At 35.0% G+C, this 26,825-nt stretch overlaps 1 protein-coding gene across 2 annotated transcripts in view; it reads left to right on the forward strand.

Annotated features, from left to right (window-relative positions):
• Foxj3 (forkhead box J3) overlaps positions 1 to 26,825 on the forward strand; it is a 113,834-nt gene that overhangs the window by 21,244 nt on the left and 65,765 nt on the right. For both annotated transcript variants that reach the window (XM_076860628.2, XM_076860629.2), the window contains exons 2-3: positions 734 to 794; positions 17,170 to 17,494. In XM_076860628.2, coding sequence (XP_076716743.1) covers positions 751 to 794; positions 17,170 to 17,494 — 369 coding nt within the window. In that variant the 5' untranslated portion in view covers positions 734 to 750. The remainder of the gene's footprint in view (positions 1 to 733; positions 795 to 17,169; positions 17,495 to 26,825) is intronic.

A 26,825-nucleotide genomic window follows, 5' to 3' on the forward strand; every position in this document is an offset into this window, starting at 1 on the left:
ACTTTTTTTTTTTTTAAAGCAATGGAACTGTTACTTCAGATGAAGTCTTAGTGCAGTTCAGTATATATAAAACCAATAATGGTAGCACTGCTTTTACTGAGGAGTAGTTGTGTATATTGTGGGGAGATAAATTAATGTGGTGTAGTAGAGACTTGCATGCTCAACTCTATAATAGCTTTTAGGTATCCCTCTGGAATGCTTAGGATTCTCCTAAACAGTTTGGATACACTCTCTCTATTCTATAAATATAACTATTTGTTAAATTTTATGAGCAGGCTTCTCATGTCACAGTTTGGTGTGTGTGTGTACGTGTACCAGGGATTGAACTCAGGGGCTCTCAACCACTGAGTCACATCCCCAGCTCTGTTTTGTATTTTATCTAGAGACAAGGTCTCACTGAGCTGTTTAGCCGTTGCTGAGGCTGGCTTAGAACTTGCAATCCTCCTGTCATAGCCTCCCGAGATGCTGGGATTACAGGTGTGTGCCACCATGCCCAGCCATGTCACACAGTTTTAATGTGTTTATTTCTGTCATATTTCTGGTATGTGTGTCTTCCTCAGTGTAATCCTTTTTATAAATCTGTAGTATTTTTTGTTCATGTGATTTTCGTGTTCTGATAATGGTGATTCGTCTTCTGTTTCTTTTTTCAGATGTTTTAATTAGAATTGTAGTGTAATTTATAGTTCTAACATGCTTAGGAACATGTAATAATTAACTCTTATTTATTTTTTAGATTCTCTTTGTGGCCAGATGGGTTTGTATGGACAGGCTTGTCCATCTGTAACTTCATTAAGGTGAGTGCTCTTTTTCTTTTTTTTTCAGTGGGTGGATACCAGGGATTGAATTCAGGGGTACTCGACCACTAAGCCACATCCCCAGCCCTATTTTGTATTTTATTTAGAGACAGGGTATCACTGAGTTGCTTAGGGCTTTGCTTTCGCTGAGGCTGGCTTGGAACTTGCAAACCTTCTGCTTTAGCCTTCCAAGCAGTTAGGGTATAGGCATAAGCCACTGTGCCTGGCAAGTGCTCTTTTTCTTTGTTGAGATATTCAATACTTGAAAAAAATTTTACCAGTCAAGGCATATTACAATGAATTTAAAGGTATATCTCAGAATAAAATATTACTGTTTTGTCAAGTAGTACAATTTGACTGAGTATAGAGATATTTTTGCTTTCAGAGATTTTTTTGGTAATGAGATTTGTATCTGCTTTTAATGTCTGTTTAGTGAACTAAGTAAATTTAGTGTATAATCTTATACATGAAATGATGTATTTTGTACTTTTTAGTTGTTTCTTTTCTTTTAAAAACTACCCTTTCTCCCTGTTTAAATTAGCAGATAGTAAATTTTGAACTAATTTCTTTACAGATTAAATATTACTGAGGATACTAGTTTTAACTTGTTTTTGAGGAATGGTGTAAATATCTGAATTGCCATCATTTACAATAGTAAAATGTAAAAATGCAGGAATTTTTAAGTTGTTGCTCAGTAGTTTTTGGAATTAGCAAGTCCTTCTATATAAATTAAAGCTTATGTGAAATTCATGGATAAAGCAGGTACATATGGGACTTTTTTGTTTGTGTAGACATCCATGGTCTACTCTCATAGTAGCCTCTGAAAACTGAGACACTTACAAAAATAACCTTAACCTAATTTGTTCATTGAAATCATCTTACAGATTAGAATGTAAAGTGTTGATGACAGCTTGTACTAGTTACATGTGATATTGCCAAAGTTAGCTGTATCATTTATTCCTTTAGCATATTGAGCACCTAATATCTAATCAGCCACTATCCTAATATAATAGGTAAAAAACATATATTCATGGAATATGCATTCTGGTGAGGGGATAATTAATAAAATAAGTAGAAGAATCTGTTAGATACTAAAAGCAATAAGGGCTAGAAGAAAATTGAAATGGAGAACAGGAATAAGATATAGAGTATATGTTATTTAAACAGGTTAGCCAGAGAATGCTTCATTGAAAGGTGACATTTGAATAAAGACCTGAGTGATGGAATGAGCCGTATACTGGGTATGTGGATGATGAACATTCTGGGCAGAGAAATTCCAAAAAATGCCAAGGCAGAAGTCTGCTCTGTGTATTTGAGGAACATTGAAGAGGTCAGTGTGGTTTGAACAGCCTAAGTGATCAAGAGAGTTGGAATTGTCCTATTATGGAGGGCAGGAGGAAAGAGAAGGGATATAAAGTTGCTAGAAACATGAATTTGAAGTCAAGGAATCCTTAGATTTGAAAGAGATTCTGGTTTTCTAGACTACTACAAACGAAAATGAACAGTGAAATTGCCCTTTAATTTTTGGGTACTTGAATTTTCAGCAGGTAAAGACTGTTATTCTCTTCCTCAGAAGGTAAACGTTATGCCATTATGGCATTTCTTTCCATGAGAATGCATTTTTTTTTATCTTATAATAGTGATTCTTTTTCTATTTAACGCATGCCTGCCACCTATATAGCTCTGAAAAGAATTTAAAAAATAATTTCATTAGTTTCTAAAGCTATTCTAGAATTAATTTGACTTACTGTTGATTTCTCCTTAGTATGATGAGAGGAGTCATTTTTGAATATTTAAAACTTTGGATAAATTTACATCAGGATATTTTGTAGACTTTAATCTTCCACTAACTAGATTTCCTTAAAGATATTTTAGTAGTGGAATATGCTGAAACAATACTGTATTAAGGCCATTGACTGAAAATTTTAATCCTTTAACTTGAATATTTAATTTAGGTTAAGCTGATATAGGCATTGGTTTAGGAATAATATATGTCTGGATTTTTTGCTTGATAAAATAGTAGAACTGGAAAGTATGATAAAAGAGAAGAGATACTTAAGTTATTTATAATTTATTCTTTGTGCTATAATTCCTGTGCACCATATTGTAGAATCAGAATTATTAAACCAAGATGCCTAATACCATCTGAGTCACAGTATTTTGTATCTTTATGTATGTCTTTCATTTCTGTAATATTCTATATGGCTCATCTCTGAAGCAAAGGATTTCATTCTTAGATGTATATATAGAAGACTATTATCATTTGCATTTCTAAGCGGAAGCCAGTATTGGTTTGAGTTAAGAGGATAAAAAGACTGATTTTTTTTGGGGGGGGGCAGCAGAAGAGGATAAAACAGGATAACTTAAAACCACAATAAATGCTGATCCACTTTTTCCACAATTACCAGAAATGCTTCCCCTCTACCAGCTACATTACCCAAATAAGAAGAGAACCAGAACTCTTAAAGTAACTTAGACACCCACTGAAAAATATTGCTTGTTTGCCTTACCTCTCTTGTATATACTACTGTGTATATGATTATGCATATTACATGTTTACTTATGAAGTAGCTAGCCTCAAGACTGGGATTACATGAGTTGGTGGGGAAGAAATGGATATACGGCTGGACATGAGAACATGGGTAGGCATGTACGGTTTTATAAGCACAGGTATGAATGGGAGTGCACAGTGTATATGTAAGTGAAGGCAAGGAGTGGGATGAAAATAGTGAAGTATTTTTTAAAAATTTTGGGTTAGGATAGTTAGTAAATAGATTAAAACTCTCCCTTGGGGATGGGGATGTGGCTTAAGTGGTAGCCCGCTTGCCTGGCATGCGCGGGGCGCTGGGTTCGATCCTCACCACCACATAAAAATAAAATAAAAGATGTTGTGTCCACTGAAAACTAAAAAATAAATATTAAAAAATTCTCTCTCTCTCTCAAAACAAAACAGAACAAAACCTCTGTCCCCTTAAATATTTAGGGTAAACAAATATTGTCTTTTATAGATTATATTAGATCTTTATTTTATCTGAATGTGTTGATTATTTTGAAAATCACTATACTTTATGATGAAAAAGTAATACTCTAGGGCTGGGGCTGTAGCTCATTGGTAGAGTTCTTGCCTTAAACATGTAAAGCACTGGGTTCAATCCTCAGTACCACATAAAAATAAATATATAAAAAGATATGGTGTCCATTTACAACTAAAAAAATGTAACACTTTAGTGTAGAAAATTTGGAAAGAAAGCCTTTTAAAATATCTTCATATCATATAATTGTATACCATATCAGATTATATGTAAATTTATTTAAGATTATTTATAGAAAATTTGTAACAATAGCTAGATATACTCTTTAATTTTAATCAGACTGCTCTTATCAACACTTTGTTCTTCTTGCTGATATAGGTAAAATTACATTATAATTAAAGTTGCAGTAACAATATCATATTCTGTATACGTAATGAGACTATTTTCTTCTGTCAGAGCTCTTTTGGGAGGTAGAAATCATACCACTTATTTGAACAGGGATTCTTTAATAGAATTCTTAACTAGATATAAAGTTGTTAACTAGGTAATAGAATAAAATAAAACTTTTAGGTATCAGGAAGATAGACACAGGGTTGGAGTTGTGGCTCAGTGGTGGAGCGCTCACCTAGCACATGCGAGGCCCTGGGTTCGATCCTCAGCACCACATAAAAACAAATAAATAAAGGTATTGTGTCCAACAACAACTAAAAAATAAATATTAAAAAGAAGATAGACACAATAGGCTGGGTGCATTGGTGTCCACCTATAATTCTAGCTACTGGGGAGGCTGAGGCAGGAAGATCGCAGATTCAAAGCTAAGCCTCAACAACTTAGTGATATTCAAAGCTAGCCTCAACAACTTAGTGATATGAAGAAAAAATAAAAAGGGCTGGGATGTAGCTCAGTGGTAGAGTGCCGCTGTGTTCAGTCCTTGATTCCAGGGTAGGAACAGGGTGACAGGTGACACACAGTGCGCCAACTACTACTCGTAGAACTCAGGGAGTTCTAAGGCTGGGGATGGGGGACTTAGAAATAAAGTCCCTGTTGAACTGAGACTTAGACCTGTAAGAATAAGCTTCTGCATAGCTACAGTTGGTGTTTGATCTTGGAAGAGGGGACCTATGAGATTGAGACCTAGGCCTCTGAGAAGGGGATGCTGGCTAGTGTTGGTGTTTCTGCATGTATTGGAAACACTGCAAGCTAGATTTATGTGCTGCTATGAGAAAGACTGCTGCTTCAGGGATGAAGAAGGCTTTGCTAGGAAATTGCTCTTATGATTCTCATAGAATAGGCAGGAAGGTACAAGTCTCTTCCTCCTCTTCTAGGCTTGAATCTGTTTTCAGTACCTCTTCTTGGTAGAGCTTTGTAGGAAGCCATTTAGCAAAGCTGAAGTGTCTCTTGCAGAGAATCCCAGCTCTAGCATCACAAAGCAGAATGAGGTGAGGGGTGTTTCAGTTTGGAGCTGAGGTGTAGTAACTTTATAACTGTCAACACTTGTTCTAGCAGACTGCTGAGAATGATAATATAAAAAGATATTTTCTGTTTTACAGCCAATGTTTATGTGACTTTTGGTAGAAATTACCTTTATGTTCTTGAAAAGCACCAAGTTTTCTTGTGTGAAGTTATATTAAAAATTTCTTTAAGAATCAAAAGATAAGAATTCCTTACAGTCTGAGTCTATTGTGTTTATATCTTATAGATGGTGAGAGTTTGTATAATGAAGGATACCAGGTTGTTCATAACTGTTCATTTCTGGAATCTTGGATAGTAAGGGTAAGGGTTCAGGTAGTGATGGGGATCAGTTTCTGTCAAACAGTAGAATCTTAAAAAATTAGCACTTTCTTTTTGGATAAGATAGATTGGAATCCTGACGTGTACCTGCATTTTATTTCCAAGTACAGACTCAATAAGAGTAAATACTGTGCTTGAGCATTTGCTTTATCTTCTGTGGACAAATAAACGTGTTTATCACACGATTTACTTTTTTTTTTTTCACATAATGTAGCAATACACTATTTTTTTTTAAAGAGAGAGAGAGAATTTTTAAATATGTATTTATCTTTTTTTAGTTTTTGGTGGACACAATATCTTTATTTTATGTGGTGCTGAGGATCGAACCCAGCGCCCCGCACATGCCAGGTGAGCACACTACTGCTTGAGCCACATCCCCAGCCCCGCAATACACTATTTTTACAATTTGATTTTTGTCAAAGCAAAATAAATTTTGATGTTTCTTTGGGTTTGTTAAGATGGGCCCTTCATTTCTGAACTATTGATTTTTTATGGTCCATCAATGTATTTAGCTTGGGACATAGGGTTGCAGTAGCACTTAAAGTAATTTTTGGTGACATTTATCACCTTCTATCTGAGATTACTTTCTTCTGTCTTTTTCTGTGTGTATTCATTTTTCTTGCTTATTTTCCTTTTTGTTATGCTTCTCCGTTAAGTAAGCCCGTTATTATTGATTTAATTTGTATGTTTGGTGTATGCTAAGGAACACGAAGATATTTTAGCATGAGCTTTCCCAGAGAAGTTTATGTGTTAGTGCCCCAGATGAATTCCTGTCCATCTGGTTCCTCTTTTCCTCCTTTTGATATTGATGACCCTGATGTTTAGAATGATGAGAAGAGGTTAGATTTATTTTAAGGCTTTTTGCTGCTTTATTTTCAGAAGCTGATATTGACAAAGCAGTTCTGGTTTGTAGTCTTTTTTTTTTAATTTTTTTTTTTAGTTGTAGTTTGATATTACAATGTCTTTATTTTATTTATTTATTTTTATGTGGTGCTGAGGATTGAACCCAGCGCCTCGCATGTGGTAGGTGAGTTCTGTACTGCTGAGCCACAACTCCTAGCCCCCTGGTTTGTAGTCTTAAAACCAATAGATACACATTCAGTTCTCTGTCTGATAAAAATTAGCCATGTAATCTTGGGCAAATTACTTTTTCTAATTTTGTTCTAATAGGGTTGTTAACTTTACTTAAATGGTAGGATTCATGGGATTAAATATATACATAAGATATCTGGCATTTTTTTCTGCACTTTTTCATTTTCCAATAGTAGAAAGAAAAAGGACTCATCATTTTTAGAATAAGATGGGACAGATTTGTATCCTTTGCTATCAGCTCAAGAACATGGAGAAGAAGAGGATTTCTTTATCTCCTATTTCTTCTTCATCCTAAATTCTTACATTCTAGAATCCTGCCAAATGTTCAGATTTGCCACTGAGGCTAAGGATGTTGCTGACATATAATATTACCTGTTTATTGTATTTGTAGTTAATATAATTAAAATTTTATGCTTTTAGGTCTGTTCCACACACTGGCAGAAAAAGCCCTTTATCATCATGTGATATTTATTATTATTTATTTATTTTATAATATATATATACACACACACACACATATGCAAATCAAAACCACTCTAAGATTTCGTCTCACTCCAGTCAGAATGGCAGCTATTATGCATAAAAACAACAGTAAGTGTTGGCGAGGATATGGGGGAAAAGGTACACTCATATACTGCTGGTGGGACTGTAAATTGGTATAATCACTCTGGAAACAGTATGGAGATTTCTTGGAAAATTGGGAATGGAACCACAATTTGTCCCAGCTGTTACTCTCCTTGGTCTATACTCAGAGGACTTAAAAACAGCATTCTACAGGGACACAGCCACATCCATGTTTATAGCAGCACAATTCACAATAGCTTAACTGTGGAACCAACCTAGATGCCCTTCAGTAGATGAATGAATAAAAAAAAAATGTGGCATATATACACAATGGAATATTATCAGCAATGAAAGAGAGTAAAATCATGGCATTTGCAAGTAAATGGATGTAGTTGGAGAAGATAATGCTAAGTGAATTTAGCCAATCCCCCCCCCGCCCCCCCAAAAAAGCCGAATGTTTTCTCTGATATAAGGTGACTGACTCATAGTGGGGTAGAGAGAGGAAGCATGTGAGAAATAGACAAACTCTAGTTAGGGCATAGGGGTGGGAGGGAAAGGGAGGGGGCAGGGGGTTAGCAATGATGGTTAAGAATGTGATGGACATCGTTATCCAAAGTACATCTATGAAGACATGAATTGGTGTGAACATACTTTAAATACAAACAAAGATATGAAAAATTGTACGTGTAATAAGAATTCTATATGTGTAATAAGAATTATGATGCATTCCGCTGTCATGTATTTAAAAAATAAAAGCAATTAAAAAGAAAAAACGAAAATAAAATCTGGATTAGCTACTTTGTATACATTAATGATAGACTTCCAGTAAACTTGGTAGTACTTAAAAAAAGAAAGATAATAAGAAAGCCTGCTAATTTGATCATTACAGAAATCATTTTTAAATACACTTTGAGGCCAGATAGGGTGGTACATGCCTTTAATTCCAGCTACTCAGAAGAGTGAGGCAGGAGAATTGCAAGTTTGAGGCCTGCTTAGGCAATTTAGTGAGAACGTGTTTCAAAATAAAAAATAAAAAGGACTGGGATGTAGCTTAGTTGTAGAATGTCCCTGGGTTCAGTTCCTGGGACCATACACACACAAAGTGCTTAGAACTTTTCTTGAGTTATCTTTTAAAGTTTCTCTGTTATGATGGCTACTTGCCTTATTAAAAATTCAGTTTCTCGTTCAACACCATTCACATTTTACTAGCTACCCATGACTAGTGGCTTATTATATCGGAGAATACACAATCCTTTCCATTGTCATAGGAAGTTCTATTGGACAGAGCTTGTCTAGATTATTCTAAATATAATCTTTGCTCTAAGTAGCTAATGTCCTTGGAGCCTTGATTTCTGAAAAGATACTAAGGAGTGCTATTAACTGTTTATTAACTTAAGGACCCTTTATAAAGTTTTCTTTTGTAACTGAATAGTGACTTTGATAGCTAACATTTATGGTATTCATACTACTTTTATCAGGCTAGACATTATTTAAGCACGTTTTTTCAACCCCAATGGTTCTTAGTAGCCAACCCAGGACCTGGTGCATATTAGGGAAGTTCTCTACCACTGAGCCCAGACCTATTGAAGTACTTTATATGTGTTAAAATAAAATCCCCCCATAATTCTTTGAGGTCAGTACCATTATTTCTTTCATTTAACAAATGAGAAACAGAGGTAAATTTAAGCAGCTCAAGAACATTCAGCTAATTGGGGATAGATCTAGGATTTATATATAGATCTTGTTCTAGTACCCATGTTTTTAACCATTAAACTCTTCTGCCTGTCAGCTGTCAGTATTATTGTAGTTTGAGGATTAACAAAATAAAAAAAAAAAAACTGCCAAACAAACATCCAGTTTAATTGGGGCCACCCCCACTCCAAACAAAACAAAACAAAACAAAACCCATGCAGGAAACTGAGGGAAAAAAGTGATAGAAAACCACTTATTTAATTTTAAAATACATTGTATAAAAATTGAAAAAAAATATTACTAAAGGGGAGATGGTAGGGAAATTCGAGTTGTTTATACATGTGGGGAAAATGATACCAGAAGTGATAGGGAATAAAAAGCATCACTGAATATACTGGTGGAGTAAATAACCTCTGCTTGCTAACAGTGCACATAGAATAAAATAATACTGAAAACTAGAAAAACTTATTTGATTTAGTAAGTTTATTTTAGTCAGGCTTTGTGTTATTGAAAATAAAAGAAATCAGTATTGCATATTTTAAGCAAAAAAGAAAAGGAATTTATATGAATTCTGCCTATTCAAGAACAGAGTGTCTTTCCATCTTCTAAAGTCCTCTTCAGATTCTTTCTCCAGTGTTTTATACGATTCATAGGCGAGTTCTTTCATCTTTTTGGTTAGGTTAATTATCAGGTACTTTATTTTTTGGAGGCCATTGTGAAGGGGATGATTTTCCTGATTCTTTCTCCACTGAATCACTGTTGGAATATAGAAAAACTGTTGATTTATGAGTGTTGATCTTTATCCTGCTACTTTGCTAAATATGTTTATTAGCTCTAGAAGTCTCCTGGTGGAATTTTTTAGTTCTTGTTAGATACAGGGTCATGTCATCAGCAAATAGTAATATGATAGATTGACTTCTTTTCCAATTCGTATCTCTTTAATTTCCTTCTCATGCCTGATTGTCCCGGCTAGAATTTCAAGAACTAGATTGAATAGAAGTAATGAGAGTGGACATATTCTTATCTTCTTCCTGATTGTAGAGGAAGAGCTTTCAGTTTTTCTCCATTCAGTATGATGTTGGCTATGGATTTGTCAAATATAGCCTTTCTAATGTTGAGGTAAGTTCCTTCTATCTCAGTTTCTCCAGTGTTTTTAACATGAATGGTTGCTTTATTTTATCAGAAGTCTTTTCTGCATCCTTTGAAACAATTATATGATTCTTGTTCTTATTTAGGTGGTGAATTACATTTATTGATTTGCATATGTTGAACCAGCCTTGCATCCCTGGGATGAAGTCCAGTCGATCATGATGTATTATCTTCGTAATATGTTTTTGAATGCGGTTTGCTAAAATATTATTATTAAGGATTTTGGTATCTATGTTCATTAAGGAGATATTGGTCTGTAGTTTTCTTTCCTAGGTGGGTCTTTGTCTGGTTTTGGTATCAGGGTAATACTGACTTCATTAAATATGTTTGGGAGTGTTTCTTCCCTTTTAATTTCCTGGAGTAATTGGGGTTAGTTCTTTAAAGGTCTGGTATAACTCTGCTTAGAATTCAACTGGCGAGCCAAAATTTTTTAGTGAAGACTCTGCCCTTTGTGCTGTTTTTACTTCAGGAATTTCTTATTTGGGGCAAGGGAACCTCTTCAATAGTATATAAAGCTTATGGCTCTTTCTTAGAATGATGTTCACAGTTTATTTAAAATAAAAAAAGGTTGGGCTGGGGATGTGGCTCAAGCGGTAGCGCGCTCGCCTGGCATGCGTGCGGCCCGGGTTCGATCCTCAGCACCACATACAAACGAAGATGTTGTGTCCGCCAATAACTAAAAAATAAATATTGAAAAAAAAATTAAAAAAAGGTTAAGATTACAAAGGAAACCAATTTTGTATATTATGTTGATATACAAAATAATCAAATATTAACTTTGATTAATAATCAAAATATTAACTTTATGTCATGGTAATATATGTTCTTTTAAATTATCACATTAAACAAAAGATCCAGTGTCAAGTCTTAAGAAAGTGGCATAATTTTGAAATAGTTGCTGAATTGAAATAAAACTTTTGAGATTTCTGCAACATTTGTTATAAATATATTCATGATTTTTATTGGTGGCAAAGTCACAAGTACTGTTGATGCTACTGTGATACATTATTTCATAATTAAAGGAAGTGCTAAATTTCAGTTATAAGTTAGTAAAAATAAAGACTATGTTTTCCTCCATTAAATTCTTCATGGACCTCTTTAGCTCTGGAGGGGAAGGGTGGCTATGGTGAGGACATTTGGATCAATAATCTTGAGGTGGAAAGACAACTCATACAGCATTGTCTTTGTAGGGCAAGGCGTTATTCTTTTTTCCTAAAGCTGCAGTTGTGTATGTACAGTTAACTACTTCATTTTGGACTTAAGGAGCAGTTTGTGTTTATTTAGCCTTGTAAGGCTTCAAATTATAAGACTCTTGGCTTAAATTGCAGACTATGGGCAGGGAGTACCTTCTTTAGTAAGGACACCTGTATTTTCTCTATCTTTGCTTGAACTAATGAAAGTTTATTTCTCTTTTAGAAGTTTGCTTTAAGTGACAAGAAGGAGGCAACACATTCTAAATTTTTCCTACATATCTCTTTGCTATAACCTTAGTTGGCCTGTGGTTTTGCCTTTCTAATTCCACAGGTGACAGTCAGCTTAATCCTGTGCCACCAGTTTTCCAACCTGGAGTATCAGAATTCATTAACTTGTTAACTCCTCTTTAGGATAGTGGCTTATTTTAGGTTTTGTTACTTGTATTGCTCCACTGCCCTATCCCCAAATCATGCACCTGCTGGTAGATACACAAAAAGTCTGAAAGGTAAGCTTTCCAGAGCTGGGATGGCAGTTTCACACACAGAAAAATCAGGGACCCAGATTCTTTCTCTCTATTTCTATATCCTAAGTGTGTGGCTTCAGTTCTCAAGATTACCTAATGATTCAAAATGGCTGGTGGACCAGTAGTTATTATATTTACATTCCATCAAGCAAGAAGGGCAAAAGGGTGCAATGCCATCTTGAATAAAATGGGTTGTACTCCTAAGGATGAACGTAAAATTGATATATTAGATGGCAGTTAGTGGTCCTTGCTACAGCCTCTGATTCTAGTTGCTTTTGGTGCTGAAATTCTGTAAATAAAGTGATAGCACATAATGACCCCCAGAGATGCATATGATCAGAAGTATATAATAATCACTGCTATTGTAATTGCAGGATTTCTTCAGAGTTCTTAGTTGCTTACTTTTCCATATGTTGCCACGTCTTAAGATGAAATGCTGAATGCCAGGAATGGAGTGGGAAGATTTAGTAATATTTGGGCCACAACGTCATTACCCTCATTATTATTATTCCTTTTATTGTCTCTGGTGTTTTCCTCTTATTCTGTGAAGGGCTACAATATCTCTGTCTTTCTCCACCCTTTTGATACTGTTGGAACTTGAAAACTTTTCTGAGTAAGCCTTTACTACTTCTTGGGAATTAGGAAGATTGCAGGGTTGATACCAGAACATTGCGATAAAAGTAACTAAAAAGTTTGTGTGTGGGATTTTATCAGTGGTAGTGTTTAACAAAGTGGGATTAGAGCCCCTTTATTTACTCTCATTTCATGACTTAGGTTTGAGTTGTTATATCTTGATGATTCTTACCCTTTAACTTTATGTAAAGGAAATTCCTTATGGAAGTTCTTTTAGTGACAGATATCATCATAGATTTAAGAACTTTCACTATAGACTCTCCATACTTGATTTCTCCCACAAGTAACTCTGCTCTTATTTTCTCTGCTATTCCAACATAACTTTCTGGTCCTGTGTAATGTTGCCTGTCATTATGTGTTCTGCATTATGCTTTTTTAGGATTTTGATCCTGTGAATATCCTTCCCTTATGCTATTAAGTTCTCTTGTTCACGTTTTCTTTTTTGATTCTAACAGATGTTTTAGCCCCTAACAAGTGTTTTGGCTCATACAGCTGTTATGGTCTTTGGGGAGTGCACCTTTGGATGGTCATTATTTTAATCATGAAAGTTCTTACTTTCAGGAGCTGACAGTCTCATTGATGATAATTATAATTTTTTATAGTGCAACTTTGAAAGGTTCAAATTATAGGACTTTATAACTTCTGTGCTAGAGATATTTATATGCTACTATAGGACCAAGATTTCATTAATTTTAGGAAGATAAAGATTGGGAAGAGGGGATTAACCACACTTTCTGTATTGGGAGAGGGAGATGTTTGGTCTGATTCTTGAAGGAAAAGTAGAAGCTACTCATATAAAGTGAGATGGAAAAGGCATTTCAGAAAAGAAGTCTCCTGGGTTCAATCCCTGGTATTAAAAAACAAAACAAAACAACAGGAAAAGATGGCTCTTACTCCTTATCTAATCACTATTGTTTTTTAGATAATTTGTACTTGGCATGTTACAAGTAGCATCAGAAGTACTAGTGTTTGGTCACCATCTTCAGTAGGAGGTGGTGAGATGGGTGAGGCTAGAAAGTTTAGAAATATGATACAACTGTGCATATGAAGCAGCATGTTCAATGCCCAATTAAGTTATAATTGCTCTAGCAATTTAGAGAAAGGCCAAAATGTCTAATGTAGTTGAAAATCAGTTTAGGTTTAGTTGGGAGAGAGAGAGACATTGAAAGTCAGGATAGGTTTTTCTTGGAGTGTGTGTATGGACTTGAGGTTATTAGCAGGGAGGGGATTGTGAATCTAGGAGGCCAGTAGGAAGCTTTTGGAATGAGGTGAGGTAATGAGGACCTGACATTTCTTAACCAGATTTCCATAACCAGATTCCTCAGAGCTTCCTATGCTGTTTTTAAATTTACCACCATCTGTTCTCTTATACAAGTGGACTTCTGTCATCACCATTCCACTAATAGGTTTCTTGCTAAAGTGACCTGGCTAAGTCTAATGATTATTGTGTTCTTGCTTCACCCTCAGTACTAACAACACAGGCACTTTTGGTCTCATTACTAACAATATGTAAAATTCAGTAAATCACAAACAAAACAGAAGATCCACTTTTTCAATTTAAACTTGAGACATATTTTATAGTATATTTAAAATTTGTTCTAGCAGAACTGATAAATATAAGCACAACAGATTAATTCTTAATATGGAACATCTTTGAAGACTAGGGACTTTTTCTTTCCAGGCTATTTAGACCTTAACTTTTCTTCACAGCTTATCTGAAATTCTTTCTTCTCTCTTTCAAGGCTATTGTCTGCATTGTTCTCTCCCTTTTGTAAACCTTTACAGCATCCAGAGGTTAGCCTTGCTCTTTCATTGAGTTCTTTCTTATGTCTGACCTTCCTAATTGGACTATAAGTTCCTGGAGGACAGGAATTTTATCATGTTCCTCTTTGTGTATGTGTTTGTTTTTACATTATTAAGAGCCATCAAGTCTCATTACTGGTACTGGTAGAAGGGAACAGAAGGTAAAGATGATTTTCAGTAGGGGCTATCTGCACTAATTATGTCTCAATTTAGAACATGCTTTTATATTAACTTTGAAAATGCACAAAGCTGACTGCTTTATGAATTTCAAAAAATAAAGCTCTATGCAGTAGAGACTTGATTGAGGCAAATAGGATGACATCATTATATAGTAATAGCCAATGTTTATTGAATGAAATATGAATAATGACAGCAACTACTATTATCACCACCACCAACAGGAACTAATGTTTATTAAATGCTTACTGTTTGCCTGGCATTGTTCTAAATACTTTATATCAGTTAGGTACTGTCTTAATTATCATTCTTATTTTACAGAAGAGATATGGTAGGAAAAACTCTGATTTGGGGTGGGCATGTAACTTAGTTTCAGAGCACTTGGCACATACCTAGCACCTACAAGGCCCTGGTTCAATCCCCAGCACTTAAAACGAAAACAAAACAAAATCCCAAAACTTCGGGGCTAGAGAAGTAGCTCAATGGTAGAGCACTTGCCTAGCATGCGTGAGGCCCTGGGTTCAATCTGCAGTACCCCTAAAACAAAATGAACTCTGAATTGAGCATCAGGAGATCTGGACTTTGGTTTTAATTCTCCCGTTAATTACCTAAGTGAAATTAAATGAGCCTTTAGCTTCATTGGAATTTAGTTTTTCATCTTATAATTGAAGGGATTAGAAACATTCTTTTGACATAGTGTGATTTCTAAGTTATCCTGTCTCCTTATTCTTAGTCCTTATAACTTGCCTCATGCTGGGAACAAGCATTTCTGGTTGATGTTATACAATAAGATGATAAGTCTTTTTTTTTTTTTTTTTTTTTTTTAAAGATACTTGAAGTACTATTTAGGGAAATTTAAAATTCAGGTTTCAAAGAAGTCCATACAATAGAGAAGAGAGAATTTGAGAAAGGGCAAAACTGGACCAAAATATCAGAAAAACAAGAGTACAGTAGGACTCTTGACTGGCAATGCAGGTAGACTCCTCATAACTGTTTCTTGATTTATAATTGCTATTGCTTAATCTGGTTTACTTAATAGTATATTACTACCCTCCTAAGGTAGTCTTAGACTAATATTACTAATAACACTTACTGAATATTTTCTCTGTAAATATGTTATCACATTTAATTTTCAAAGTAATATTTAAACTGTAGGTACTATTATTGATGAGGAAGCTGAGGTTTAGATATGATTAACATTTTTATGGTCCCACAGTTAGTCACTGTTGAAACCAGTACTTGAATTCTAGTTTTACTGTCTCCCAAACTGTGGTCTTTATCTATTCTATGTTGCTTCCTAGAAGTTCAGATTCTATGTACAGTACCCCAGTTTGCTTTTGCTAGGAGCCATTTGGGATGAGAGGTGTATATGGGATTTTCTTAGCCACAGTTTATTGTTGTTGTTGTTGGTTTTTTTTTGGGGGGGGCAGTGCTGGGGATTAAACCCAGACTGGCCTTATCCATGCTAGGCAGTCTCTATACCATTGAGCCCCAAATGTTTTTGTTTTTTTTGACTGAGGTACTTTAATTTTCTTTTCTTTTCCTCTTTCTTTTTTTTTTCTTTTCCCTCCCTTCCTCCCTCTCTTCCTCCCTCCCTCCCTCCCTAGAAGTCTTTCTTTTTCACTTCTTTTTTTATTGTCAGGGTCATTGTTCCTGAATTTGATAATAGAATAGAAGGACTTGTGTATGTTCTGTTGAAAGTTAACAATTTCAGTGTGAGGTGTCAAGCTTCCTTTCTGTATTTTCATCTTTAGCTCTTAGGAGAGTAAGGAAAGAATTTTGTAGAATATGTGTCAACCTGGCAGACTGCGTTTTGTTTCTTTGAGGGGTAATGGTGTGAATATATTAGCCTTGGAATGAATGTATTAGAATCCAAATCACTGGACATTTGTCCAGGCTGGCTTTGAGCTTGGAATGCCTTTTTTTTTTTTTTTTTGCTGGCCATTTATGTGATTTAGTCTCTTATATCCTATACTCCCTAACTAACTTCAGTTAGTTTTTACAAGCTGGTTTCTTGACTTGTTCTTTTTTTTAATAACTGCCTGATACTGCTTATCTTCTTTTTCTCCTACTCATCAGTGTCCTTGACTTTGCATTCCTCTTTTTAGTACACTCCCCCAGCTAGCTTGTCTCCTTGCTGTTCTTGCCTACCCAGCTTTACTTTTCCTGCCTCCCACCTGCTCAACTCTGCCCTCTTTCCTCCATTCAAATTCCTGTGTGTATTTCTCAGTTACTTCTTTGATCTCTTCACTCTATTTTTGGCATTCCTTTGTTTGTATAACTCTCTAAAAATTTGTACAAAAGAAATTGTACAGATTTACCATTTCAAATTTTTTAAGGGCATGCAGTGTTTTGGTGTGTAGAAAGCTGGGCTGTAGATGGAAGCTTCTCATACCAAGATTCTGTTGCCCTGTTAAAGTAGCAGACATTATTTTTTTAAAGAAAGATCAGCATCAACATCACTTGGTCTGTATATATCGTTTTGTATTTTAAACACTTTAAAACAAGTGTATTATATGTTTTGGAGAGGAAAAAAGTAAGAAAAAAGATTGGAAATGTTGATCCCTTAATATTTGATTTGGTAATTAACGTACTCAATCTTTTTCCTCTAGATTTAACTCAGGCTTTCCCTCACTTTGGAACTCCTAGATTTGTGAATATTGGATTATTTTGAGAAGCAGGGGTTCTTTCCTTGATATTGACTAAGGAGTCTATTTACCTTCAGGATGACATCTGAACTGGAGAGCAGCCTAACATCTATGGACTGGTTACCACAGCTCACCATGAGAGCAGCCATCCAAAAATCTGATGCTACACAAAATGCACATGGAACAGGAATTTCTAAGAAGAATGCACTCCTTGACCCAAATACAACTCTGGACCAGGAAGAAGTCCAACAGCACAAAGATGGGAAACCTCCATACAGTTATGCCAGCCTCATTACATTTGCAATCAATAGCTCTCCCAAAAAGAAAATGACTTTAAGTGAGATTTACCAGTGGATTTGTGATAACTTTCCATATTATAGAGAGGCTGGCAGTGGTTGGAAGGTAAGTATTTTACTTAAATGTACTTTTATGCAATAAGCAATGATAATAGTGTTGACAGCTGTTGAAAATGAAGCTTTGTGGAAGCTCATATAATTGAAGCTGAAGATGATTGCTAGTCATTTTTAAGATGTTAGAAAATTTAAATTTAGGTGGATAAATTTATTTTTGACAAATTGTTAGAGCTTTATTATGTTACTGTGTTTATGTAGCATAAAGAGTGTTGAGACTGTAGCATTCAGTGGGAAAAATACTTACAGTTTAGGTAAATTGATGTAAAAACTAATGTAAAAACATCATAGTACTGTAAATAATAGTGTATTCATTATCCCCAGCTTTTTAAAAAAAGTCTTTAGTTTGATAGAATTTTAGATTTATGTATGAGTTACAGAAGTACAGAAGGTTCCCCTATATACTTCATTAACTTCTTGTAATGTTAACATTTTACATAATTATAGTATAGTTATCAAAATTAAGAAATTAATGTTGCTACAATACTCTTGACCAGATAGTACTGCTAAGTACTGAGTAGATTATAGGCCCTATTAGGATTTCATCAGTTTTCCCACTAATGCCCTTTTATATTTCAGGATCCTGTCTAGAATCCTACATTGTATTTATTCACCATGTCTTCTCAGTGTCCTCCAATTTGTAAAGGTTTCTCAATCTTTTTTGTCTTTTATGACATGAATATTTTTGAAGAGCTCTTGTCAAATATTTTGTAGAATTTCCCTCAGTGTAGATTTGTCTGATATTTTCTCATAATTAGATGGTTGTATTGTATTTGGGGGAAGAATAATGAAGAGGTAATGTGTCCTTTTCTGCATAAGAGAGTATTGGATGATGTCAGTCTGTCCTACTATTGTTAACAACATTAATGATTCTCTGGTTCAAGTGATATCTGCCAGGTTTCTTCATTATAAAACTACTATTTACCACTTTGTAAATACTTTGAGGGTATGCAGATACTCTTTCTTTATAAACCTTTTCCCATTCATTTAAGCATTCATTGGTAGGTAATAACTGCTGCAATTTTTACTGTTTCCTGGTGGGGATTTCCTCTTTTCCTCATTTTCTTCTACATTTGTTAATTGATATTTTCAGTAAGAAAGAATTATTCTTTTTCCTTCTCCTATTTACTTGTTAACTCATTTATTTATAATACTGTGCACTTATAGCTATTTATTTATTTATTTGTGTGTGTGTGTGTGCAGCTTTGGCTATTGGGAATTCTTAAAGGTTGGCCCCATTCTTTTTGTTTATTTAGCACTTTCTTCCTTTTTAGAATCACCACCAAATAGATGCTTCAGGATCTTCATGAATCTTTCTTCCCCAGCCCTAGAATTAACCACTTCTTTAAGGAGCATTTTGGTGTATCATCACATTAGTTTCTTAGCTAATTTGTGTTATACAGCAAATAATTTAATTTACTTCCTTTGTCTCTGCACGTTTTATTCATTTTCTTACACAGAAATTATCCAGTTGTCTGCTGTATGGTAGTGTGGCAGCGGTTTATGGGTTTTATGTCTCCACTGAATGATAGCTGTTCTAGAGTTTCTCATAAGTCTTTCTGCTTCAAAACCTTTGTCTTTTCACTTTACTGTTGTTCAAATTTTGAATATAAGAAAAAAATTTTTTTTTAAAGAATTTTTTTAATATTTATTTTTTAGTTATCGGCGGACACAACATCTTTGTTTGTACGTGGTGCTGAGAATCGAACCCAGGCCGCACGCATGCCAGGCGAGCGCGCTACCACTTGAGCCACATCCCCAGCCCCGAATATAAGAAAATTTTTAAAAAAGACTTTGAGAAATTAAGTAACTTTGCAGAGTTCTTGACTAGAGAATGATAGAGACAAGATTTGGTACCAGACTTTGTAGATTTGACAATTTCATTGCATATGTTTTTAATTAGTACCCAGGACCTATGATTTTGCAAAAACTACACAAATATTTATTGAATTTAATTTGCCACTGGTTCTCAGTATGAAAAGTGATTTGTTAGTAGTCGTTTGAATAGAATTCACTCTAACAGAATATTTTAGTGGAGGAAATACATGATAAAATTTGACCTAAGAATCAAGGTATCAATCTAAGCAAGCCATCAGTTTAAGTAAGGCATCAATCTAAACTCTGTTTTGTTTTTGTCACAGGGATGCTGTAGATTCTTTTTTTTTTTTTTTTTTTTTTTTTAAAGATTTGGGATAAGGAAAAGAGGAGATTTTGATAAACCCATTTGATGATAGAAAAACATCATTGCCAGGGAGTAGAAATGGCCAAAATTTGAATAAGACATCCATTAGGGATTCATGGGTTTTTTTCAGTGGTTGTTGACCTAAATGCCAGCAGATAACAGTCAAGTGGCATAAATGAACAAAGTAAAAATCTATCACCTGAAGAGTGCATATCTAATGTAAAAGGAACAGCTGTTTTCTAGTTACTTGTGGTCTTTAGGACACAAAGTAGATATTTCAGTTCTCTTCTCCCCAAGAAAAGCAATAAATCTGTATTTTTGTGCGTGGTTTTCCCATTTTTAAATGTTCCCAATCAATTCCTTCTTTGTTAAGTCCTCTGCAGTACAAATATAAGTCCCTTGTCTGTGTTGAGCCTATGGACCACTAATTTGGAATCTCTAATCTAGATAATACCCTAATTTATAATCCTAGCTAATTTATAATCCTTCACTCATTAATTTGGAAAGGATTTATTTGCTATGTACTCTTGTGAAGTAGTATTCTAAGGCTTTGGCAAAATTAAGAAGCCTAGCACAGGTCCGCTAAGGGTGTTTATAAACTTTATTGGATGAAGAAGATACGCACATGTGCGCATGCACACACGTAATTATGATGTTGCATAAAAAGCTCTTTAATAGAGAAATGTGGAGTACAGTGCTATAAATAGTTGACTAATTGGGCACACCTATGTGTAAGCCATAAACATATCCATTTTACATGTGACTGAAGGTTACAACTAAAAGAGTTTATGGGGAGTAGGATGAGGCTTTAAAGTGAATGTACAAAGAACAAATGCTGTGAGAGTAAAAGGAAGAGGCAGTTATTAGAAAGCTATTGGGGGAAGGGAAAATTGAGCTGTGTTTGAAGAAGGGTATTTTTAAGAATTCTTAGGAGGGCTGGGATTGTGGGTCAGTGGTAGAGTGCTTGCCTAGCACGTGTGACCCACTGGGTTCGATTCTCAGCACACATTAAATAAATAAATAAACAAATAAATAAATGTTGTATCCACCTGCAGCTAAAAATATTTAAAGAAAAAAAAAAAAGAACTCGTAGGAAACACTTGGCTATAGGGGTGCCCTTTTCAGGATGAGCTAGAATATTGAGAGCTTATGCATATATGAATGCCACCTGAATAACTTGGTCTAAATTTTAGGGAATTAAGCATATAAAGTTTGATTATATTTCTCATTAATGTGTCTGACCTCAGTTTCATACTCTTATAATCTGCCTACTACTTCCTCTTTAGGTGTGGAGGAGATAGATAAGGGGAAATGGAAGATAGTTTATACTGATTGAAGATAGGGTAAGAGACAGATTAAAGTGACTGTCACCACCTTTCAAAAAATGTAGAGTCAGTTCACCTAGAGGAGAAAATGCTTCCATGTTCACTAGAAAGGACTCAAGAGTTTTAATATTTGGTTAAAACTCCGTTTCATTTTTTTTTAGGGCAGATTGCATTATTAAAAATAACTCTTTGAATATTTCATAATGAATGATTCTGTAATCTGAACTGGAGGAAAGGAGTTAAAATTGTCTCACCTTACTGGGAAAAGTTAACCTATTAAGTTTTTAAAGTTTGGAGTAATTAAAAGAAAAAATACAAAAGTAGTGTGTGGGGGTGTAACTTTTCTTTGGAGGAGAGAAGAAATAGTACATTATACATTTGCTCATTGTTATATAAAAGAAATTTAGGAATATAAATCAGAACTGTGATAAATATTATATATAGGGAATGGATTCAACTGAAGTGGAAGGAATAGAGAAAGGAATAAGATTTTGAATATAATAACAATTTTGACTTTTGAACTATTTAAATGTTTTGTATGTTAATAAAAAGAGATGGAAAAAGAGACCCTAAAACTGAACAAATTAGTAGCATAATCAGATAACATAATCAGATAAAAAAAATTGAAGAAACTTTTGACTAGAGCATTCTTTTTCTCTTTTTTCAGTACTAGGATTGAACCAGGTGTGTTCTACCTCTGAACTACATTGCCCCCACCCCCTTTTAAATTTCATCCTGAGACAGGACCTCACTAAGTTGCTGAGGCTGGTCTTGATTTGCAATCTTCCTGCCGTAGCCTCCTGAGTCTCTTGAGCTTTTAGGTGTGCGCCTCTGTGGCTGGCTGACCAGAATATTCTGATTATATGCCTTCATGGGACATTCTAAGGTCAGAAGGAATTATCGAGAAATGAAGTTAGCAGATATGTGTTTGATAGTAGTACTTCACTGGAGGCATTGTTTACCTCCAATAACCCTAAGAAAAGAAGTTAGGAAGGAAGAAGTTAGAAAGTTGGAAGCAATACTGGAACTATTTTATATGCATAGTAGGGTAGAACAGAGGAGTATATTTGTTAATTTTGGGGGGATGAACTAGGACACTCACAGTGGGAGTAGAGATAGGTAGACATATAATGGTTGATTGGATTGGAGGTACCAGCTTAAGCCCAAATTTAAAATATATTTCAGTTAGAATGAAATATTTAAAGTTTTAAAATTCAGATTCATGGGCCACAACTCCAGGGATTTTTAGTCAGTTGCTTTGAATGAAGCCTAGGAATCTGCATTAAAATGCATCTCCAGTTTTTTACGAAGCTACTTTTGGAGATGAAATTTTCAAAGCCAAGCAGTGTGTCTTTAAAAAAATATATATGTATATATTATTTAACCTCAGCAAATTTTCTCCAGTCTAACCTTGATCATTCTAATCTCTACTCTCCTGACTTCTTTTCTTGGGGCTGTTAGAGATAGAGACTACCCAAGTTGTGAGGTTTGAAGTAATCTTTAATGGGTGTGTGTGTGTGTGTGTGTGTGTGTGTACACAGATATTCTGGCTTTTGCATCTCTGGGTGTTTTCATTTTCTAAATATGCTTTTGTGGGACTAGAGGTGTGGCTTAGTGGTACAGTGCTATACAAGGTCCCAATTTCATGTAACCTATTTACATTTGGCAGAGAATATAACATAGAGGATGAACCTCATTAAACAAACTATTGCAAGTGTGATGAAAAATTCAGGATGATTAAAAAAAGTTTATTGCAAGCTGGGCGTTGTAACACATGCCTATAATCCCAGCTATTTGAGAGACTTGAGGCAGGAGAATCACAAGTTTGAGGCCAACCTGGGCAATTTAGTGAGATACTGTCTCAGCATAGAGTAGGATGGCAAGGTATGGCATGGCATAACATAGCGTAGCTGGGGTAGAGCGCTTTTCTAGCATGTTTATGGCACTATTACCACCTTCCTCAAAAAAAAAAAAAAAAAAAAAAAAGAAGAAGAAGAAGAAGAAGAAATCACAGTGAGATTTTTCATAGCCTCTCAATGTCAGAGTTGGTTCCCCAGAAGAAACTGATGTTTAGACCAAGAGCTGGTTGAAAATTGAGTGGATTTATTTAGCTAAAGAGGAGAAATAAGGCGAAGAGCAGTAATCTTTGCAGATGTAACAATTTAAGGAAGGCCTAAAATGAGAGCAAACATTGAAATGGATGGATGAAGACAACAACGTAAGGTCTTTGGAGGCTTAAGAATTTGGAATTTTATCCCAGTGCAGTGGGAAATCACTGAAAGGTTCTAAGTGAGGAAATAGCATCAAAATTGTATTGCGAAGAAAATACAATACCTTGCAAAGCCTGCAAGGTGGATAGTGCCAGAAGAGGGGAAGAGAGAGGAAGTGGGACAGCAATTAGGAAGTAAATTAAGTAGGAGTAAAATAAGTAGATCTAAGAGATTAATGAGATTTTGGATGGATCTATTTTAGATGGTAAGGAAGAAGGAATGCCTTACAGGTTTCTGATGGGAGCATTTATGTGAATAATAATGTATTCAAACTGAGAAGAGGTAACTTTGAAGACGATCACATTGGTCATTAAGATTAAGTTTAGTTTTAAACATGTTGAATTTGAGGGGTTTCTGGAGATGTCTACTTGAAAATTGGAAAAATATGTTAGGAACTGAGGAGAAAAAATCTGAGTTGGAGATTAAGAGTTTTATGTCACAGATGTTCAATTGAAGCCATGGCTATAGATGATTGAGTGTAGAAATGAAAAAGGGCCTAGAGCAGAAACCTGAAATTTTCCAGTATGTAAGCTTTTGGTAGAGTGGAAAGGTCAAAGGGAGGTTTATTCTTCCCCTAATGTTCACACTGAACCATTTACAAAATAATGGTTCTTATTTTCTGATGATATTGATTTGATTTGTTTTTACTTCCATCTTGAACTTTTAAGATGAATAGAAGAACTCTATTTTGTCTGATGGTTTGTTCTTTTCACCTGTCTTCTTTAAGATTTGGATTCAGTATTTATGATTCCATTTTATTTTCACATTTATTTTAATTATTGTATCTCTTTTTAAATTCTTTTTGGATATTTCTCTAGAGTTTACTATATACATCTGCCTGTCTTAGTTTGTTCAGGCTATTAAAACAAAAAAGCGTAGATTGGTGGATTACAAACAACAGTTTATTTCTAAAAGTCCTGGTGACTGGGAAGTCAAAGATTTAGGCACTGCCAGATTTGGTGACTGAAGTTATTGAACTAGTCATAGTGAGGGCTTACCTTTTGATTCATAGATGGCAATCTTCTCATTGTAATCTCACAGAGTGCAAGCAGCAAACAAACTCTATGGGAACTCTTTTTTTTTTTTTTAACTGATTCCTTTGATGAAGAAAACATTGACCTAATCATTGCCTACCCCCACCCAGCCCTATCTATAAATACTACCACATTGGGAATTAGATTTCAATATTTAGGGTTTTGAGGGGGCAGAATCCTTTGTAATATCTTTAACTTACTATGTTCTGCCTTCAAATAGGATTAAACTTTATGAACTATATTTTTTCAATCTCTTTGATCCATCCTTTCTGTCATTGATGTACATTTTACTTTTACATACATTTTGTGTGCTATACTAAATTATTATATTTGTCTTAAAGACATTACAAGTAATAAAAATGTACTTTAAATTTACCATCATTTTTACCATTTCTGGCACTCTTCATTTCATTTTATAGACCTAAGTTTCCATTTGATTTCTTTTGGCTCAAGAATTTCCTTATAACATTTTCAGCAAGCTGGTACTTTAAGCTTTTGTTTGCCTGAAAGTCTTTAATTTGCCTTCATTCTTGAGAGAGATTTTTACTGTGTATATAATTGATACTTTTTTTCCTTTGAGTACTTTTTAAAATATCACTCCATTGTTCTGGAGAATTCTGCTGTAATTCTTGTCTTTATTCCTCTATGACATAATCTTATTTCCTGTGACTGCCTTTAAGATGTTTTCTTCATTTTGGTTTTTAGCATTTTAACTACAATGAAGATAAGGGTATGGATTATTTTCTGTCCTTTTTATGTGTGTTGCTGGTGTTCTAACCTAGGGCTGCGTGCTTGCTAGGTAAACAGTCTACCACAGAGCTACAACTCTAGTTTTGTTGGTGATCTTTAATATATGGCACACTTTACATTCTTTCAGTAGGTTCCTGTTACCTTGTGCTTGGAGTGTGGGCATTGGATGCAGTATGATTTTTTCATTTTTCCATTCTTTGGACTTTGGCATCTCTCCCTACCTTGTTATACATGTGTGGATTTTTAGTGTATTTTGCTTGGTATTTTCTGAAATTCTTGCATGTGTGAGTTGTTGTCTTGCATTATTTTTGGAAGGTTATTCACTGATACTTTTTCGGATATTCCTCTGCCTCACTCTTTTTCCTTTCTCCTTCTGGGATTTGAATTACATGTATTGTTTTGCAGTTCTTGAAGGATTCTTTCTCTTTTAAGTCTTTGCATGCATATACGCATGTATGGGCTGGTTTTAGTTTGGATAACGTCTGTTGATCTATCTTCAAGTTCTCCAAACCTTTCTCTAGTTGTGTCCAGCTTACTGATGAACCCATTTTAAGAATTCTTTTCCATTGGCTGGTGCAGTGGCACACACCTGTAATCCCAGTGGCTCAGGAGGTTGAGGTAGGAGGATTGCAAGTTCAAACAGTGAGGCATTGAGCAACTCAGTGAGACTCTGTCTCTAAATAAAATACAAAATAGGGCTGGGGATGTGGCTCAGTGATTGAGTGCCTTGAGTTCAATCTCCGGTAGCACCCCCCAAAAAATTCTTTACTGTTATTTTGAAGGGGAATATTGTGGATTAAACCTAGGATTGCTGAACAAGCACTGTAACTCTGAGCTACAGTCCCAGCCTGGAATTCTTTATCTTTGATTGGATTTTTTATTTCTGTCATTTATCTTTGTCTCTTTCATATAATTTCACATCTCCTTTGAAATTCCCCATCTCTTTATGCAAGTTGTCCAATTTTTTTCTGCTGGCCCTTTAACGTTAATCCTGATTATTTTAAAGTTTTTGCCTGGTAGTTGTAATACCTGAATTATTTCTCAGTTGGGTTTTGTTGGTTGCTTTATCTCTTGATAGTGGGGTTTCCCCTTGCTTTTCTATGCCTTGTACTTTTTTGATTCTGTACCAGATACATGATGTTTAGAAGAATAGTGGAGATTTGAAGTAAATAGTATTTGTACTTGTAAATGGACAAGTGTCTTTTTTCTCTGGCCTTTTTTTAAAAAAAATATTTATTTATTTATTTTTAATGTGTACTGAGGATGAAACCCAGGGCCTCGCACATGCTGGATGATCACTCTACTGCTGAGCCACAACCCCAGCCCTTCTTAGGGGTTTTATATGTTGCAGTGGGGGTCAAGTCAGTCTGTCCACAGTTGAACTGAATTTGAGTTTTGTTGATGGTCTTTAATATATGGCACACTTTACATTCTTTCAGTAGTAGGTTCCTGTTACCTTGTGCTTTTAGAGTGTGGGCATTGGATGCAATATGATTTTTTCATTTTTCCATCTCTTTGGACTTTGGCATCTCTCCCTACCTTGTTGTACATGGGGTTCTATCAGTAGAGTGCTGTTTATATTCAGTGCAAAGTTGTTTTTTTTTTTTTTTTTTATTTGGTAAGAGGCGAGGGTTTTTCTCTGTTTTGTTGGTCCAGCCTCAATCATACGTAGGCTCTTCAACTTGGCGGTAGGACTTTTCAGTGCTTCTTTCCCTCAGCCAAACTAACCTTGTATTTGTAGTTGGTTTTGAATGGGAGTGTC

Source organism: Callospermophilus lateralis, chromosome 7 (assembly GCF_048772815.1).
Source record: "Callospermophilus lateralis isolate mCalLat2 chromosome 7, mCalLat2.hap1, whole genome shotgun sequence".
Taxonomy (NCBI): Eukaryota; Metazoa; Chordata; class Mammalia; order Rodentia; family Sciuridae; genus Callospermophilus; species Callospermophilus lateralis.